This window comes from Gekko japonicus, unplaced genomic scaffold (genome assembly GCF_001447785.1).
Source record: "Gekko japonicus isolate JY-2015 unplaced genomic scaffold, Gekko_japonicus_V1.1 scaffold843, whole genome shotgun sequence".
NCBI classification, from domain to species: domain Eukaryota; kingdom Metazoa; phylum Chordata; class Lepidosauria; order Squamata; family Gekkonidae; genus Gekko; species Gekko japonicus.
In genome coordinates, this window is record NW_015160236.1 from 176,463 (window position 1) to 197,677 (window position 21,215).

At 40.5% G+C, this 21,215-nt stretch overlaps 1 protein-coding gene across 1 annotated transcript in view; it reads left to right on the forward strand.

Moving 5' to 3' along the window:
- The window catches only part of BICD1 (bicaudal D homolog 1 (Drosophila)), a 142,361-nt gene that overhangs the window by 100,804 nt on the left and 20,342 nt on the right, over positions 1 to 21,215 (forward strand). The window contains exons 6-9 of the mRNA XM_015412921.1: positions 625 to 1,716; positions 8,825 to 8,976; positions 11,925 to 12,242; positions 13,392 to 13,582. Coding sequence (XP_015268407.1) covers positions 625 to 1,716; positions 8,825 to 8,976; positions 11,925 to 12,242; positions 13,392 to 13,582 — 1,753 coding nt within the window. The remainder of the gene's footprint in view (positions 1 to 624; positions 1,717 to 8,824; positions 8,977 to 11,924; positions 12,243 to 13,391; positions 13,583 to 21,215) is intronic.

The window sequence follows — 21,215 nt, forward strand, 5'->3', positions numbered from 1 at the left end:
TATACAGATTACTGTTTCTCACTAATGATTTGTCAGTACTAAGCATGACTAAAGCTATACAAATGTCGAATTAAAAAAATGATAACCCAGGGCAAGAAATATTGCTCCTAATTATATCTCTATCTCAAATTCTGCATACATTAACATCTTTTATGTATCTGGGGTTTTGAAATGATAAAAGCCACCACCTAGAAAACTAATTAGGATTGATTTCGTTACCTTCCATCAAACAAGTTGTATCATTCATGCATGATATGTTTCATTAGTTTTACTTTCTTTTACACAGCTGAGCAAATGACATCCCCCCAAAATCTTGCATTAAAATATATCTAGGCCAAGATCTAGGCCAACAGTGTTGATAATACTTGGTAACAAATTCTTCGTGTTTTTATAATGTAAAATGTGGTTTTTGTTTTTATTTTTTATGTGTTAAATTATATAGCTCCCAGTAATACATTAACTGATTTAAAATAACAATATTAAACAGAAGTGCTGAACCTTTTGCAAAATGTTGGAAACAGTGTAGTTTCTGTGGAGCCAGATGGTACTCAAGTTTTTCAGGATTCCTGGAATTTAGAAACCATGATAATGAAAGTCTTGTATCTCTTCCTTGGATTATTGCAGGTGGAACGTGAGAAAGCTATTCTCCTGGCTAATCTTCAGGAGTCCCAAACCCAGCTGGAACACACAAAGGGGGCACTCACCGAACAGCATGAACGGGTCCACAGGCTCACTGAGCACGTCAATGCTATGCGGGGTCTGCAAAGCAATAAAGAGTTGAAGGAGGTAGACTTTGAGAAAGGTCGAGACTCTGGCGAAGAGACACACGATTATGAAGTGGACATCAACGGCTTAGAGATTCTAGAGTGCAAGTACAAAGTAGCTGTTACAGAGGTGATTGACCTGAAAGCTGAAATAAAGGCCTTAAAGGAGAAATACAACAAATGTGTTGAAAACTACACTGAAGAAAAGGCAAAATATGAGGGCAGGATCCAGATATATGATGAACAGGTGACAAACCTGGAAAAGTCAACTAAGGAAAGCCATGAGAAAATGATGCTGATGGAAAAGGAGTTGCAAAGGATTACAGGGGTGGCGAACGAGAACCATAATACTCTCAACACAGCCCAGGATGAGCTGGTGACTTTTAGTGAGGAGCTGGCTCAGCTCTATCACCATGTATGTCTGTGTAACAATGAAACTCCTAATAGGGTTATGCTGGATTATTACAGGCAAAGTAGAGTCACTAGGAGTGGGAGCCTAAAGGGACCCGATGATCCAAGAGGGCTTCTGTCTCCACGGCTTGCCAGGAGAGGAATGGCATCCCCAGCAGAAGCCAGGACACCCACTGAACAGATATCAAAAGAGAGCCTAGAAGCCAACAAAGAGCAAAGTCCAACAAAGACACCCACAATTTCTCCTGTCATCACAGCCCCTCCTTCCTCCCCGGTTTCTGACACCAGTGACATTCGCAAAGAGCCAATGAATATTTACAACCTGAATGCCATAATAAGGGACCAAATCAAGCACTTGCAGAAGGCTGTGGACCGGTCGCTGCAGTTATCCCGGCAGCGTGCAGCAGCCCGTGAACTGGCACCCATGATCGATAAGGACAAGGAAGGTTTAATGGAAGAAATACTGAAACTCAAGTCCCTGTTGAGTACAAAACGAGAGCAGATAGCAACTCTCAGGGCTGTGCTGAAAGCCAACAAACAGGTAACTGTCTATTAATTATGTATTTGCAGTTAAACCTGTGATTGGTATGTTTTGATGAACAATTTTAAGGATTGTGTTAATTTATGTAACATGTTTATGGAAGGTTTCCAGTCTCCAGGTTGTGGCTGGCCATTCTACCAGTCTATACTCCCAGTAAAATGTTTCTCTGTCTTTCTCTTTTGTTTGATCTGGTTTAAACACAGAAGCCTTGAGAACCCTATGAGTCATGCTCCACATGAACCCAACGTCATGTAGAAGTTCCCAAAGTGTGAGGGTGCCCTGCTTTACATTTTGGGGGGGAAATCAGCCTCCAGCATGGTAGCCATTAACAAAGACAAATGCTGCAGAGCTCCAAACATTGAACTCTCCACATTTTGTCTATTTTGATCCCATGCTCATGATTTTGGAACTACTGACTCTGGACATCCATTGAAGTATTTCCATCTCCATTCTTGGGGGTTCATCTCCAATATTAAAGTCTGATTTACATTTTAAAAAATCTGGAAAGGTAGTCTTTTAAGTAAATAGAACTGGATCTGTGTCCTGGTCTACAAGTTTTATGGTTCAGGCAAAAAAGACAGTCTTGGTATGCACTATCGATGCTGGCATAATAAAACCTCATAATGGATATAGAATGCGTGGATGCTACCTACTGGCTACCAGAAGGAACTTCCTTGGAAAGCTGCCCACTGCTGAAATAAATAGGACCCAAAACCAATATGATTACCATGAAACTTAACTTAGAATAAACTATTAAAAATGCCTTTTATTATTTATGCAAAATTATTATCAATAAATATTGTCAATATTATCAATAATTTCAGTTTCTATAATGTATAACTATCTGTGTGGTCTTTATTATGGCCTCCTAAGTTACTATATTTTAAAATATTACTAAATATACAAATATAGTAAGTGCGACAAATCATACAAAATACGTAACTAAACATCAATAATATTCAAAAAGCAAAGTGCCATAATGCTCATGAAAAAGGACTCTGGATCTTGTCATCACTGCTGTAAAGATAAAACTGATAGCTGTGAGTATGTTGCTGACATAACCAGAGTTATTTACAGGTTGATGACGTTTCTAAGAGTGTTGATAGTTGAAGTAGATCCATCCTTGAAGAATAGGGTTGCCAATCCCAGATGGGGGCAGGGGATCCCCTGGTTTGGAGGCACTCCCCCCCTTCAGAGTTATCAGAAAGTAGGGAGGGGGAATGTCCACTGGGTGCTCCATTATACCCTATGGAGACCAGTCCCCAAAGGGTATAATGGAGAATCGATCTGTGGGTATCTGGGGTTCGGGGGGCTATTTCAAAAAGATTGGACCTAAGTGTCCAATTCTATGAGCCCCAAAAGAAGGTACCCCCATCTTCCATTATTTCCAATGGAGAGAAGGCATTTAATAGGAACACGGTCCCTTTAAAAGTGACAACCAGAAATCCCTTTGGAGTTCAATCGTGCCTCTTCCCTCCCCTCTCCTGGAGGCTCTTGGAAAGTTCCCCACCTGCTTGTCAGCCTCAACTGGCAACCCTAAATGGTACCAGTGTGTGTGGCTTGGGTGGAGAATGAGTTGAGAGCAACCACTGTATTAGAAGCACAAGCTCCTACCATGGAATCACAGGAACCTTCTGGATGTAGGGGGTGGACCTGGAAGTGAAATCACAGGATGACATCACAAGTCCCCAAATATTTCCCAAGTCGGACTTGGCAACCCTATTGAAGAAGTCACTTTGAAACAGGGTCAATGGTGGGATTTAGCATACGGAACTGATTTTCTGGCATTAAGCTTTCTGCTTACAAAAGCCAAGGTTTATGATCTCTTTGGAAACCTTGTTGGACCATTTTTTTACAACAGCTGGATATCAAGTGGTAAAGGGTGCAAGTCTTTATCTTTACAGCAGCATGGACTCTGCTATATGAACTTTCACAGACAAGCTTCTTACTACTCATGACAACAAGATCCAGAGTCCTTTTTCATAAGCGTTACAGCACTTTGTTTTTTGAATATTATTGATGTTTAATGATGTATTTTGTATGATTTGTTGCACTTAATATATTTGTATATTTAGTAATGTTTAAAAAGATAGTAACTTAAGACATAATAAGGACCACACAGTTATAAATTATAAAAGTGTGCGGACTCTAATCTTGGAGAACCAGGTTTGATTCCCCACTCCTCCACTTGCACCTGCTGATGTGACCTTGGGTCAGTCACAAGCTCTGGCACAGCTGACCTTGAAAAAGAGCAGTTTATGTCAGAGTTCTCTCAGCCCCACCCACCTCACAGGGTGTCTGTTGTGGGGAGGGGAAGGGAAAGGAGTTTGTAAGCCGCTCTGAGACTCCAAGTGAAGGGCAGGGTAGGTAATCATATTGGTTTTGGGTGTTGCATATCTGTGATTCTCTCTTTGGTCTATTTGAAAGAAACAGGACAGCAAAATTCTTTGCACACAGTTTGCTGTTATCTTTTTGTGAAAATCACTGGTTCTGTGATATAAATATTAAAACAATATTACTTCTTCTCATCTGTTTTCATGCTTATTTCTCTTTGTTTAACTGCCTGCATTATTCCAAGAACATATGAATTATTTACATTGACTTCAAGAATTTATGCTGTTATATAGCAAATATACATAGCAAATTTACAGTGTTGCTGTATGTTCATAATTGTATGGTGTGTAATACAAATTATATAGATGGTGGCTCTGCTCTTAGTCATTGTAGATCACAGAGGCTTATGAGTACTAGTGCGCTCAGAGCCATTGTTTATCAAAAATGATAGTCCTATTCGTAACCTTGGATTTAAGTGGATTGAAACCTTTACTTTCTGCATGTATCCTCCAAAGGGCAAATTTATAGTCCTAGCCTCTGATCTTACACAGCTTTGTGCAAGGGACAGAAAACTGATTTTCCATTTAAAACTAGCTTGTGAGTTTTGCTGGGTAATTGCCTGCAGTAAAAGTGTACAAAATGCCTCTGCATAAGTATGTGCTCCCTCTCCCTTAATATGCTGGAGAGGGAGGGTAGAAATATTCCAAATAAATAAATGTGCTGTCTAGGATTACAGACATAGTTTGCAACATTGCAGTATTTTTATATTTCATTTTAAACATCATTTATCTAGCAGCACATATTTTAGGGCCAATTTATATAGTCATCAGAATCAGGTGGTACCTGAATGATACTATTTTAGGTGGAGGGCTGCATGTTTGAATGCTGCCCCATGGGAAAAGTTCCCTGCATGTAGAAAACATAAGAGGAGCCTGCTGGATCAGACCAGTGGTCCATCTAGTCTTGCATATTATTTCACACAGCAGCCAACTCAGTTGCCCTGGAGAGCAAAACAAACAGGGTACAGAGGTCAAGGCCCTTCCTTGCTACTGCCTCCTGGCACTGATATTCAGAGGTTTTGTGCCTCTGTAGCTGGAATCCCTTCAGGCCCCATGGCTAATAGCCATTGACAAATTTCTCCTCCATGAATATGTCTTTTAAAACTATCTGGGCATGTGAACATCACTGCTTACGCTGGTGGTGAATTCCAGTTTCATTACTTGTTGAGTAAAGAAGTATTTCCTTTTGTCTGTCTTGAACCTATTTCCCAACAATTTCATTAGATGCCCCAAGTTCTAGCATTATGGCAGAGGATACAAAGCTTCCTTTACCCACTTTTTCCACCACATACATTTTTTCCCTAGACTTAGAAGGCCAGACTCTCCATTATTTCCTCATGGGAAAGATGCTCCAACCCACTAATCGTCTTGGTTGCCCTCTATGACAGACCCCGAATGCTTCCCCGCTCGCAGACAGATCTTCCTGCCAAAAATATTTTTAGTTCCCCTCAGTGACTGAGCTGCCCTTCAGTAGCATGTATTTCTTCTTTGTTTTATAAGCTTTAACTGTCCCACCCTGTCACAGATATTAGTTTAGGCTTATGACCCAGCACAGGAGCTAGAGGGAATGCAGGAGCTGTTTTGTTTTAAAATGCCCTCATGAGATTCAGTGTATTTAATTGCTGTTACTAAAGCATGCTGCTCTTGCCTGTGGCAGTGGAAAGTGCCATCAATTCACAGCTGACTTATGGTGACCTCATAGGGTTTTCAAGGCAAGAGGTGGTTTGCCATTGCCTGCGTCTACATCATACCCCTGATGTTCCTTGCAGGTGTCCCATCCAAATAGTAGCCAGGACCAACCTTGCTTGGCTTCTTAGATCTGATGAGATTGGGCTAGCCTGGGCTATCCAGGTCAGGACTTTTCTTGCCTGTACTTCATCTTATATTGTTTCCAAGGCAAGCCACACTGACATGAAGGGGGTCAGTTGACACTATTATATTGAGGTTTAATACCTTCTTTCAATTCACTTTGTAAAGATTTTTTTAGTAATTTATATTAATGCATTATTTCCCCTTTTGTTATGAATATTTCTCCAATTAATATGTTCAGGATTAAAATGCTGTAGATTTGGGTGATGTTGAATTGCAAGTAAGAAAGGATGTACACTACCCATTATTGAGTTTTTGCTAGAAAGAAGCCAGAATCTACACTGCAGTAATTCACTCTGTCTGCGCTATGCTGAGAAAGGAGTATTTTCCCCTGTTCTTTTGCCTGGTTGCAAATTCTATTTTTGCTGCATGCTTTACTTTTGGAGCAACTTTGTTCACTTACATACTGTGGGCAGAGATACCTTTGAGAGTAAAGAGCAACTTTGGGACTCTATAAGCAGTTAACATGTTCTTTGAGGGAACCAATTATGGACACGCACACTCCTTTCCAGTGCCTGATGCCTTAATATTTGATCACGCACTGAAGGTTCTGTGATCAGTTCTGCCTATAAGATACAATACTGTAATTTTAAAACCCTTTCTCCCACACTCATACCCACCTTTCAACATCAGGTATTTCTCTGTAGCGGTTTCTTTTGTTTCCTTGTAGAGTGTATGCATTTGGTCATGTTTTATAGATTTCTCAGAGTCATAAAATTAATATTTCCATAATTGTCACAATGTTCATATTTCAAAGTTTCCTTTTAGGGAAGTGTTAGGGGATTTAGTTCTTTGTAAATGTGTGCTTAGTAGGTGAGCAAAAAGACCCATAAGTTTCTACTTCCCCTGAGTCCATGCAGCTTCATTTCTAATAGCTTGCAAAGTTGGCTCAGTTTCATGCTCAGGTACTTTAATCTCAGCATGCACAGAACTTGCTGTGGGATGAAAAGACAAGATGAGGACCAATTTATTTCTTGGCGTAGTGGTTAAGAGCAGGGACTCTAACCTGGTAGAACTGTGTTTGATTCCCCACTCCTCTACATGCAGCTGCTGGTGTGACCTTGGGTCAGTCATAAGTTCTTCCAGAGCTGTTCTCTCAAGGGCAGTTCGTGAGAGAGCTTTCTCAGCCCCACCTACCTCACATGGTGTCTGTTGTGGGGAGGGGGAGGGAAAGGGATTGTAAGCCGTTCTGAGACACCTTTGGGTAGTGAAGGGTGGGGTATAAATCCAATCTCTTCCTCCTCCTCCTCCTCCTATCCCTACTTGCTATTGGTTGGTATATTCATTGTACATGCAATATTGAACTGTGGTATCTCTGTATTTGACAAACAACGCTTAGAGCTATTGCTAAGATAATTATATGGGATCTGAAGAAGGATTAAGGAATGGTAGAAGGAGAGGAATTTTTTATGATTCTAATGTTTTGTTTAAAAGTTGTTTTCTTGCAAACCACTTTGAGTGACAGGAAAAGTGGTATGCAAATATTTTACATAAATAAGAGAATACTACAAACAATAGGGAAGTACAATATGCTGTATTACATTTCTATTAATTAAATGCTCGTTTTAAAAAGAACTTTTCAAATAAATTGCATCATTTGTACATGATTAAATGCCATCTCCCAAAGTAGTTGAGGAGGTTTCTCTACCTGAAATGGCCTATTGAAACTAGCACTCTGACTCTGTACATGGGCGGCATTGAGTGGCACATGCAAGCTTCTCAGTTGCTGTACAATTATTATCACAATTTAATACTATCAGGCAAACAATAATTCTTTTCTGTTGGAAATGTCTCAGTGTAGCTTTGGTGCCCAAAAGGCATTCTACCCCATTCCTTTTGTTTTTCTGTTTTTCTTCCAGACTGCACACCACTGCTATACTGCATCTGAGGAAGGGGTTTTGTCACTATGTTCCATACTACTGAGGATTGATCTAAATAGTATATATAAATACATTATTTTAATCCCAATAGCTGCTTTTTCCAGGGAAAAGTAGCTTTGGAAGAGGGCAGTGAAGTAGCAATTCCTCACACTATTTTTCTACCGCCCCAAAAGCTGGCCTTCCCTCAGGTATGGGGTTCCAGATATGTTCTAAAGGGAACCTGGAACCCCACAGGTGGTGAAAACTGGATTTGGGGATTTGCACCAGAAAAGCATCAGGTAGGGAAAGGATTGAAAACGGTGGAAAATCATCCCCTGAAGTTTCCCCTAGAGAGGAAGTTCTTTCTTTTTTAAATACATGCAATTATAATTAGTGCTTAGTTCTGGTCTGAGATATCACAACAGTCTGGATCAGCTTCCAGTGCTAGCACAATCTACAGGTTGTGATGTTGTTGCAGGAGTCTTTTCAGACAATCCTTCCCATTTATTTTCTGTCTCAGTGGCTCATTGGATTAGGCAATGAGACATTTATAGACACTCTCATTGCAGCACTAAACCTACAAAGCACTTCTAAGCAGAGTCACACCCTTCTAAATCCATTGGTCAGTGGGGCTGAAAAGGGTATGACTCTTCTTTGGATTGCCTTGCTTGTGTCTTAGTAGGGCTGCCAACCTCCAGGTAGTGGCTGGAGATCTCCTGGGATTACAATGGCTCTCCTGATGACAGAGATCAGTTCACCTGGAGAAAATGGCATCTTTGGAAGGTGGACTCTATGGCATTATACCACATTGAAGTCCCTCCCCTTACCAAATCCTGCCCTTCTCAAGCTCCACTTCCCAAATCTCCAGGTATTTTCTAACCTTGAGCTGGCAACCTGGGTATTTTCTTACCTAGAGCTGACAGTCTTAGGTGGTCGTTTTGTTTCCTTTTCCTTTACAAATAAATAATGCCTGCGCCTTGGTTTCAGACAGCTGAAGTGGCCCTGGCTAATCTGAAGAATAAATATGAGAACGAGAAGGCCATGGTGACAGAAACTATGACAAAATTGCGCAATGAGTTAAAAGCTTTGAAAGAAGATGCAGCAACCTTCTCATCCTTGAGAGCCATGTTTGCAACCAGGTAATGAATGCAATCATAGTTCATCATTTCGGCTTCTCTGAGGGGTGTTTCTGTGTAGTTGTGATGCCTTGTGAATGCTGGAACTCTGGGGGATTGGGCCAATCACAGGATTGCACCCACTGATACTGACCACCACACATTGATATGAACTTATGGAGGTGGTGGATCCCACCCTATGCCAGCATTCCACTGAGAACATTCTGAAGCTTTCATTCAGCCTAAGGAACCTTGTCCAGCTTGTGTAGCTGTTCTGTTGGAGGATGAGCCACATACGCTGGAGGAAGTCTCCATGGAGGATGGTTGAATCTACTCTGTAGTTTATAGGCTCTGTTCAGCTCTTCAGATCAACGTGTAGAGATTAGCTGGTCGGAAGCAGTGGTCACAGTCCTGCTGTCCCATTTCATGTACTGTTTCTAGTAGGACCTGGTGTTATCTCTGCTCTGTTGTCTTTAAAAAGGTTAGCCATTAATTAAGTATCTTCAAAGTTCTGAACAAAAGGGTTTTGAATTCTTGATAAGCAATAGCGGCAAAGTCCACTTAAGTGCAGAACAATATGACTTTCTATGCACTGGGTTTGGATTGTAATGAAAGTTCCTGTAAGCAAACAGTCTCTGCTTTCAGTGTAATTAAATACGTTTCTCTCTAGTAGATGACTAATACAATGACATAATCCCTTGGCTCCCTTAAAATATTTTAGTTCAAAACTTGATTGGATCACGTCCATTTTCAATGTGTAAAAAGTCTTTATATTATTACATTAACTTAATTGCCCTAAGGAAATAAGCCACACACCCCAACTTATCAAATATGAAGTGTAAATCATGGAGGCCAAAGTTTCAGCATGAATGAGAGATGGATAACTGAAGAAGCAATTTTCTGGTACGTCTTACATCAAAAAAGCTGTATGGGCAATCAGATGAACAACATAGAATTACATATACATATATGGACACTGTGGCATTGCCTTGCTTGTTAACTGGGGAGCATGCATTTTCATGAGCAATAGCCTTTTTCAAGATGAAAACATTCTGACTACAGGAGCAGGCTATAACTAAATATGGATGCAGGGTATAAATAAATATTGAGGTGGTTCATAACATCAAAATGTTAACAGTACTGAAAGATTGCTTGCATTCAGTAACCCAACATTTAATTGCCTGTTGCCTTCATCTCGATATACTATGTCGTCCATAAGTAGATCTGTTAGTTAAGGTATTGTAGAGGAAGCTGAGAGGTTCAAATGATAATCTATTGATTATTGCTGGCATTTCAGAGCCCTTTGGGAAAGGATTTTGGGATTTTCCAGGAATAAGTTGGCAAACCATTAAACACTAAGCAAAATTGTAGAAACAGGTGTTTTATATCTCATTTAATGGTTAGAGAAAGGAATTTCCTAATGAACAGGTGTTCCAACCCTGAGGAAACATCAGTAAACGTTTTAATGAGGATAGTACACTAACAAGCTGTCAGAGTGGAGATTTATGTTTAATCTCTTTACTTCAAAGAAATGGGTTCAGAAGTTCATAATGATTTAATTTTAAATAAGGAAAAATCAAACTAAATTCTTCTTTAAGTTTAAAATGCTTTAATATATAAAATTGAGTTATTGGAATCTATAAGCAATATATCTGCCTTTTTAGCAGCTTATTATTTTAAGGCAAAAGGACTGTTTACTTGCATAGAGAAACAGCCATATACTTAATGAACCGAGCTGGCAAGAAATGCCCAGTGAAAGGAATGTTTGAGGGTAGAAAAAAATTAATTGGGGTGAACAAAAAAGTAACTGTACTGCAAGAGAGAACCCCCCCCCCTTTCTGACTTGCTGTGTGCTTTTAAAAGTTAAAATATAACTTTTAATATTTTGTTTATAGCTGAGAATGAAGGCTTATGGTATAGAATATTTGCAAAAAGAAACTGCTAGCTAAAATACGTATTAAGATTATTTCTTAAATAAGAAGCTTTGCTGATGCACAGCTATAAGCCAAAGATTCAAGTAAACTGCTAAGCATTATTTTAACAAGCAAAAGAAATGGAACATGGCCAATCAGGTATGTAGTTATCTCAGAGTTCATGGGCATCTGTCAATTAAAAAGACTAATAAAAATGCAGAATTTATATGTTATACGAGAAGGACCCCTACTGGCCAAAGTAAAATAGCATATTTTACAAGACCAAAAACTTTAATTCAGATTTAATATCTTTATAAAATTAACAAAAAATCCTCTGATGGATTAAAATGAAGGATAATAGGTAAATTCAAGATATCTATAAAAGCTTTATGCTATAGGCCACTTTGGAACATTAGGAAGTGCATGTAAAGGGTCTAATTATTTAGACTATCAGTATAATTTATATTTTATATATTTTGTGTATCCTTATTAAGAGTATTTTTATAAACATATATACACGTATATGCAGGGGTTAGTTATTTTTAACATTGTGAATTTATCTCTCCAAGGTGGTGTTCTTTTCTAATGCTTTTGAGAAGAGTTCATATTAGGTCCATGGAAGAGATGACCAATGGTCCATTCACAGTGGCAAATTGAGGACTTTTTTCTTCCACTGGATTGTATGGAAAAGCATCAGAATAACTCAAATGCACCAAGATAGGGCCAGTGGTTGGTCGTAATAACACCAGCTACTCGCCTATCACTTTCCCCACCTGCTGGGATCACAGGAATTGTTGCTGGGGACTGCTCTGTCAACAAACAAACCATCCCAGTAGAGATTCCTGTGATCAAAGCAGGGGGAAATAGTTTGTGCTGATTCACGTATGGGATCTTCAGAAGCAAAGCAGTGTAAAAGAAGAAAGTATCTGGCTTAGGGGTATGATCTCTGGTAGAGATCCACTCACTCATTTGAAGGGATGGACTAGGCTGATATTTTCACAGTAACTCCTACCGTCTCATAATGTTCTCCTACCATCCCCATAATGTTGTTTTCTCCAGGTGTGATGAATATGTCACACAACTGGATGAGATGCAGAGGCAATTGGCTGCTGCAGAGGATGAGAAGAAGACCCTGAACTCTTTGCTGCGGATGGCTATCCAGCAAAAACTCGCCCTCACACAACGTCTAGAAGATTTAGAGTTTGATCACGAGCAGTCCCGGCGGAGCAAAGGCAAACTTGGAAAGAGCAAGATCGGCAGCCCTAAAGTAAGTGAGGAGGCATCAGCCACCGTGCCAACCATAGACACTTTCCTCCTGCATAGTCAGGGCCCACAGCAACCAAACATACTGCTCAGCAGTGGCACTCAGAGGAAAAGGTATGCATGCAGTCATCTTTATAGTACAGTGCAGTGGCCTGACTTGAATTAAGGTCATCCACTGAATTGCAAATACAATATATATTTTGGTTGGGGATGGGAGAGGCTTCTCTAAATTAAAACCATGGCAAAAAGTGCTTCTAATCTCACCTGTCCACAATATTTTATTCTCCTTTTAAATATGGTTGTACATCGTATCCTGTTGGCATTTCAGAATATCCTCTATGTTTTGGATGTGTCTGCTTTATGTATGGCAAAAATATCCCTCTGCAGGGAAAGGGCTGTGTCCAAGCAGCGCAACCAGTTGATCTCTCTCTGATAAACTATGGTGCTGATTAGCTTGCCTCTTTCTTTTCAATATGGATAGGAGTGTGTATGCTCCATTGTTGTGTTTTCTCAACTTCTGTGTTAAAACGAGCAAATGTTCAGAAGCAAATGCTAATGTTTTGCAGCATCTCATATGGTTTCATCCTGTCAACTGGGGAAAGGAAGGGAAGAGAATAGGTAGAAGACTGTGGGGAAAATGCTCACTACTTTGGGAGATAACTACCAGCAACAGAATCAAAACAAGATTTTCCCCACTTGGAGGCTTTTTGGCCAAACATGTGCCGCCTCTGTACTGTTTGGTTTGGTGTAAATGTTAAATGAAAGTATTGTACATGATGTTTATTGAGTGTATCTACTAAATAATAATTAAAGAGCTAAATTGTTAAATCAGGACTGTGGGAGAAGGAAACAGAGGGATTAACTCAGGCTGGTACAATTTGTGGCTCACTTTGCCACACGTAGCCTATCAGCCATGTATTATGGCTTGGCAGGTGTTCAACACCCTTCTTACAACAATCCTTGGCAGGTAGTAAAGGTTAGTTACATTAAAGCTATGGTGGGCTATCACATGTGGCAGGTGATCTGTGCTTGACTTCAGAGGTCACAACTTGTGCAGGGTTGCCATATCTCATTGACAAATGTTAACTGAGATATGTCTCCTTTTGGGGGGTTGGAGGCGATGATAGGGGTGATGGCAACAAACTGGTTTGCTTTTTCAGAGGAAAAAATAGTATGATGTTGACATTCATGGGGCCATTGCTCAGTAATTAAAGTAAAAACTCTTTTGTTTCCGTATGTATTTTTTCTTGGATCTCCTGCAAGACTATTCTCACCTTCCCCTTGTGATCAGAGCCATCCCAGGACTTCAGGGACCTATCTACTGCCTTTATTAAGAACCCCCCCTGATCACACCTTCACAGAATCATTTCTTCTGAGGGGCCCCCCCTCCATGAATGAATTCTTCCATGGGCACCGTCTCAGCAAGGAAAAAAGGTTAACCGTGGCCATCCCAGGTAAACATTTTTTCCTTGGGTGCATGTAGTGCAAAATGATTAGCTGAGTGTAAGGTGAATCCTTTCCAAGCACTGCACATTCTGTTTTTAATTTGGGCACATTCACCTGACTCTTAATGTAATAGATCAGTGTTCTTAGATTGTTTCAGGCTAGTTCAACTGAAGTCAGTGGGGCCAATCTGGAGGGTGCAGTTTGAGGATTTCAGGCACAGTGTCCTCCAATATATACATAAACAAAAATTCAGTGAGTCACATTTCTCCGTGTCACGGTAGACGCCATTGCCAATTTCAAAAGGAGTTGCGTCTGCTTACCCCCAGGACTGACTTTAGTTTTGTATCTCATTTGAACCCTTTTGACAAAATAATAGATTGGTGAAATGAAAGAGGTGCCGTACGTGAGGGGCCACATCATTTGGTTACACAATAAACATTTACATGTTTCACCCCATACCTGGTATATGTGATTTTTCCAAGATTTTCCCAAGACCCATTATTAAAGATAAGTACAATAAGATAGATAGGGCTAGAGAAGCAAAAAATATACTTTTTTTTAAAAAAGGCTTCCTTAATCATGAAATCTGTTAAAAGGTTTTTCAGACTGCCAGGTGGGGCCCGGAGATCTCCTGGAATTACAACTGATCTCCAGACGACAGAGATGCATTCCCCTGGAGAACATGGTGGCTTTGGAGGGTGGGCTCTATGGCATTATGCTCCATTGAGGTCTCTCTCCTCCCCAAACCCTGCCTTCCCCAGACATCACTCTCAGATCTCCAGGAATTTCCCAACCCGGAGTTGGCAGCCCTATAGAAAATACTTTCCAAGGGATTTCTAAGGAATGTTAACTATCTCAGACTTGATGTCGTTGAGCTTATGCGTGCCAGACTCTATGTTGGAAGTCAGTCACTGACTTGAAATTTTACCCAAGATTTACCATCAGTCCTTTTACGTAGCATACAGTGTTCCCTCTAAGCTGAGTTAGTGTGAGCTAGCACGCAGTTTTTTTAGCCTCCGGCTTACGCATTTTTGTCTTAGCTCAGGAAGGACGGCTCCAGAGCAAACTAATTTATGCAATAGCCAGTCTGCTCGCTCACACCTTTAATGCCAGTAGCTCACAAAGTAGAATTTTTGCTCACAAGACTCCACAACTTAGAGGGAGCATTGGTAGTACACTGAGAATTTTAAAAATGGTAGACCAAAGGGAAAAGACTATGCAAATTTAATATATAATCATCCATGGTTTAGCATTTAATAGAAGCCTGTACAACTCTTGCGGCTGAAATATTGAACTTATTATAGATTATTATCCACATAGAAGATATTTCAAACTGTCACTTCAGAATCATCTTAAGAACTAAAGAAGAACCCTGCTGGATCAGACCAGTGGTCCATCTAGTTCAGCATCCCATCTCACACAGTGGCTAACCAGTTCCTGTGGAGGACGAACAATGGGGCATAGAGGCTGAGGCTGTCCCCTGATGTTGCCTCCTGGTACACGGATTCAGAAGTTTACTGCCTCTGAACATGGAGGTTCCCTTTAGTCACCATGGATGGTAGCAACTGATAGACTTATCCTCCATAAATCTATCTAATCCCCTTTTGAAGCTGTGTATTCCTGTGGCCATCACTACATCCTCCGGCAATGAATTCCATATTTTAATCACTTGTTATGTAAAGAAGTATTTCCTCTTGACTGTTCTGAATCTATTGCCCCTCAGCTTCATTGGATGCCCTTGAGTTCTAGTATTTTGGGAGGAAGAGGAAAAGTTTTATTTTTTATCAGCTCTCTCCATCCCATGCATCATTTGGGCTTTAAAGCCCAATACGCTACAAATGCCAGCAAGAAAGCAAATCTTAAATCTCCTCTTAGAATACATCTCACAACAAACCTTCTGCTACAAAACTACTTGTTGGAACAAGACAAGATTTGCCAAATATGATAAATAGTGCTAGCAGATCACTTTGGCTAAGCAGCGGGTTTAGGCGTGTCACAAAAACGTAAAGCCACAAATTCATACAATACAAAATTCATACTTGACTGTGAAAGGCACTCAAAATCTGGTTTAATATTTTTATTACCCAGACCTCCTCATATGTTGCCTGATGTCTTCCCTGTATCCTGCTTCTGTTATAACCCCCTATATTTGGATTACACTTGTCAAAAAAATTTTGGCAGCAGTACAACTTTGCCAATTACAGGACATTATTGACAAGAAGCAATTTGTAGGAATTTCACAGGTATGTCCAGTACATGCTACCCAAACCAAGTGCAAACTATAGTGGGTTTCGTCATAGAAATAATCCACCACTGACAATTACACTGTTGAAATGGAACTATAATTATTATCAACACTGGTGTGCTTTCTGTAGAACTCATCATCTGGGTTTTCAGTTCTTCTTAAGGACTTAACGTTCCAACTGTCCTGTTTCTGGAAAATTAATATATTAACTTAATTTAGGCCTTGACTTTTGATTGTCATTCTGATCTGTCACAAGAAATGTTTACTTGTTTTATTGTACTCTTAATAAATACCTTCTTGGATGTCCTTAAGAGTTTAATGGGAACACACAGAATTTCTGACACTGGCTTCTTTTCCTTTCTCCTCACTTTCCCAGCTGTGGATAACACTAGACAAGAATAGAGATAGAAAGGAAAACAGCAAGGTGTGGGGTTGCCAACCTCCAGGTGGGGCCTGAAGATCTGCTGGAATTACAATGGATCTCCAATTGACAAAGATCAGTTCTCTTAGAAAAAACAGATGCCTTGAAGGGTACACTATATGGCATTGTACCCCAGTGAGGTCTGTCCTCAGACTTCACCCCCAGATCTCTAGGAATCTAGGAATTTACAACCCAGAGCTGGCAACTCTAGCAAGGAGTGACTTTCTTGTTTCTGTTGGCAGGGCATGAGCAAGCAGTGGCGGCAGCAGCTCTATCCTTGCATGATAGGTCAGGGCAAGGAAAGGTCTGGAAAGGCACTCTCCAGCCATAGGTCCCTGAAGCAACTTTTGCAACATACAGCTGCTAGAGAAACCTCGAGACTTCTGAAACATGACGTCTCATTCAGAAAGGAGGTCTTGAAATACTGTGTGACCTGAGTCCTAGACATGCGTGTGAATTGTGACTCAGTGGAAGCATTTCAGTTCACTTTTGTTTAGGGGATAACAAAATTGTTCTTGAGAAATGGCAGATATTGACAGAAATGTGGGTGATCTCCATGTATTTCCAGTGTCTGAAAAAGTTGTTCCAAAAGCCTCTGGAGAAAGGAAATTACAGAAAGTACAGTGATGTATAGTTTCAATAGTTTGACGTATAGTTTGATTTAGGAAACCAAAGCATTTTCAGGAGTTGCTTCCATAGACACAACTCCTGGTCTTTCCCCAAAGATTCCAATTCTTGTGTTTTTAGAAATAGGTCCTACTCCCATTTGCCTATGGATCCCAGTCCCTCCCAAAAGAAGCATATTTCCCTACATAAAAGTGCATGCATGTGTGTATGTGAGAGAGGGTGGTGGTGGCAGCCACATCAGAGAAAAATGTAGATGTAATTTCATGTTCCTATCTACAAATATTTGGTTTGGGGATTGCAAAATTTGACAATTTTACTGCAGAATTGTAGGACCCAGGCCTTTGGGGCCACACAGAGCTGTTCTGCATACAGATTAAATCAGACCTTTACAGAGTTTAGGCTGCAGTCTCTAAGGAGTTGTCTTGCCCGTGCCCTATGGGAATGAACTGAAGCCACACAGGAGCCACACTACGCATTCCAGTTGGGCTCACATAAGAGAATTTCCTTCTGGGTGTGAGTCTTTGTTCAGTCATCTCAAAATTAAGGGCTTCAGAGCTACATAACATTGCAAAGTTATTATATTGATGCTGTCCTCTCCAGCCCTGACAAATCTCAGGCACACCTGGGATGGATTAATCATATAACCCATGTGCTGTGCAACAATTATTGGTGCTATTGTGTTGACAAGTGGGGAAAGTTGCAACTGCCCTTGATTATGAACTGTAAGCATTTGGAACCATGTTTCCTCTTTTGTAATCATTATTCCTTCTGTTTGAATTAGTTGAATTCTTGTTCTCATCTAGGGTTGCTAACCTCCATGTGGTACCTAGAAACCTCTCGCTATTAATTATAGTTGATCTCCGGACGACCAAGATCAGTTCCCCTGGCGAAAAAGGCTGCTTTGGAGGGTGGACTCTATGGCATTGTACCCTGCTTGAGGTCCCTCCCTTCCCTTCACCTTCCCCAGGCTCCACCCCTCCAAATCTCCAGGTATTCCCCTTCCCAGAGTTGGCAACCCTATCAAAAAATGCAAATTCGGTGGAGAAAGGTTCAGTTCTGGTTTGAGTTTATAAGATGAGTAATTCTGCATAGGATTCCACTGCTAGGATCCCAGTTTGTGGGGAGTAGAAAGACTAGTTTGCTGAGATGTCTGCATGGTGGATTGGAGCTTGATTAAACTAGGAAGTTTTGAATCGAGCACCATGTGTGAGGGGAGGTGGGAGGAGCAAGGAGAGAGCCTAAGCATAAGCAACATGCTTTCACTGTGCACAATTTCAGTTTGTTAATTCCAGTAGATTTGTCTTTTTAGAGAGTAAGAAACCGGTACTTAGTTTACAGAAGGCTGCAAAAGGGCAGTGTGGCTAATTCAGTCCCCCATTCATCTATCCGGACTTGTGTATGGGGCCATCTCTTATCCATTGTTCCATTCTATGTGGACTACAGTAATTGGGATAAAACAAGAATAGCACTATAATATCACTTCCACATACTCAGTGGAAAGGTACTCTGTTCAACAGTGTACAGAGAGTTTCTTAAAGTTATTCAAGTTTCATCAAGTATGCCCTGGACAGTTTTCTGGGCTACTGCTTAGAAGCTTTCTTGGTTCTGCTGTGACCTTTAACCTGGGGTTGCAAATCTAGTTAGTTGTCCTACTAGTCAGAGCCGAAACAGATGTGACACCAGGATCTTCTACAGTTTTTAACAGGCAGGTGCCTATATCTGTCTTTTCTCCACATGGAGCAAACTGCAGTGTGGGGTGGGTGGGTGGGGGTACAGATTTAAATAATGGAAGAGGCATGAGAGGAAATGGTTATTACCTCTTCAAACTGGCTGTATGGAATTCCTAAGTGGCTTCTGAAACACTGTAGAAGATACTCGTTTTAACCATGGATAAGGTCTTGCTCAGTTCCCTGTGCTGACTAGAAGAGCAACCTGTCATAATGACAAATCACTTCTGAAACTTTCCAAAGCCCCTTATGCTATGGGTGACAGCAGTTCAAAAGGAAAAAGAAAGAAAGAAAAGACAAGAAATCTACTACTGGGCATTTGCAAGCAGTTGGACATGGCTAACAGTGCCATCCTAAACAGAGTTACACCCTTTTAAGCCTGTTGACTTCAACAGAATTTAAAGGGTGTGTTACAGAATTGGACATAAGCCGCCTCTCTTAGAAAGAATGATGAAGTTGCTTTAGTGAATGCCATGTAAAGCCCCAAGTCTGATGTCACAAGCTACTGTTACCAATCAGAGTGGTATAAAATATAGTCCCATCTCTATCAAGCATCTGATAATGGCTCTGGGCATTCATGACTAGTGGGTGTTCTGGACCAAACTGGATCGTCCTTTGTCCAAAAGGGATTAACTCTGTCAGGATGGTCCAATGTGGAATAGAAATGAATGGATTATTCTAATATAAATGCCCCAGGAGTCCAAAATCTCAAACTATCTAGGTGGCGCTCTTGGCTAGTAGGGGTTTTCCATCACAGGGTGTAGCTCTGTCTGGGATTGCACTGTTAGTTGCTCTTGGATACTGTTCAAGAAGAGAGTGTGTGGCATGAATGCAATCTGTGTCTGTTTCATTCTGGCAAAGAGTAAATCCCTTCATATTTATGAAAGCAACAATGGCCAAAAGAAAATTAATAGCCAGGCCTTAGTTTTCTGTAAGGTGCATTTCACTATACAAAACTCTTCTGCACAGTGTCCAGTGCTTAGCTGTGGCTCTGCTGCATCCTCAAAAAAGGCTGACCCTTTCACCTAGAGGGCTAGTGGTGGTGGGATGTTATGTTTGGATGTTCCCAGCACATGCACAAAAACATTCAGAGAAATAGAGTAGCTCTTACTTTCCAGGAGTTTGGTTTGTGCCTATATCAAAAGAGATGAAATAGGACAATAACTGTGCAAATCGCAAGACTCTAGGATTCTGTATTTAACCGGTTATTTTTACCCTGCTATAAAATCTAAACTGGTGCTTCTTATAGGGGCTAATATCCATTTTAAATCCATTTTGTTCTCTTTCCCCCCCAATGATGCTTTTCATTTTTGTCTGCATTTTCACATACCACATATTTGCCTACATCTGTTTCTTTGTATTAGAGCCACCATTTTTTGATATGCTCATTGAATTAAATCAATGAGTACTCCATGCGCATATGACCATTCCAGCTGTGGTATAAGTCCTTGTAAAAGCCATTTCAAAACTAGAAAAGAAACCTTTGCTAAGGGCTTTACTTGGTTTTAACTGGTTAAGAAACCAGCTTGCTGAACATACTTTTACCTCTTGGTGCCACTGCTTTATGCTCCCCCCCCCCTCTGGCCAGCTTAGGTTTCCAAACACTGTGGACAAGACTGAGGAGCACGCATTTCATGCCGAACTGTATGGTTTACTAATTGCAATGATGCAGATTTGCCATTGCCTCTCGCACACTAATTTAGCTGCAAATTTTATATCCATTTATTTTATTTGTGAACGAGGTATATATATATACCTTCTATCAAACCATGCTAAATAAAGTAACTGGGAAATATTAAAAGTAGAATACAGTACTATCAAATTTTCCTGTTATTACCAAACATTATCTCACTAACAGATAGGGTTCACAGTTAGAATGTATTTTTCTAGAGGTTGTCCTTTACAGGTTTTTAAGGTATGGTTGCCACTTGAAAGCAAAACTGCCTGGATTTAGCTGCCCACAGCAAGCTGTGTGAGGCAGTTCTCCCATGTGGTTGTGGCATCAGTGTCAATGACATCAGTGCAATCTTTGGCATGCCTTTCTAGATCATTTTGCATGATAAAAGTTACTGTGCTGTACGAACAATTGTCTTATCTAAAAAAAAACACATTGAAAGACTTTTAGGAATTTGTGATACACTGCAAACCATACGTAACCTTTGTCCCCCCGTCCCCCTCCCCCGGACAGTTTAACGAGATATGGATAATGTGCATTGCCTGCTTTTTTTCCAGCGCTGTTATACTATTTATTTAAGAATGCACACATATCAATCAGGAATGATGACCAGTTTACAAAATGACATCTTTCATCTGGCTTCTTGTTTCACATGACTCTTTGTTTTTTATTCTGGATTTCACAGTATATGTGACAACAACCTTGTAGTGTGAGTCAGAATTCAGACTTCCTACACCCAGGGAACCCTTTCTCCACAGATCTGTCTGCTTTGATAACGCTTGATGTTGTAGAGGATCCTGAGGCGTTTTCTTGGGTGTACTTTTTATGGCCATACTGCATCTGACTGGGGAGATCAATCATTAGGTTTTAAAAAGGCTAAAAGAGGTTGTAAATGGGCCCAGGCGCTGTGGGCAGGGCTCTCATGTGCCATTTTCCCAGTACAAAG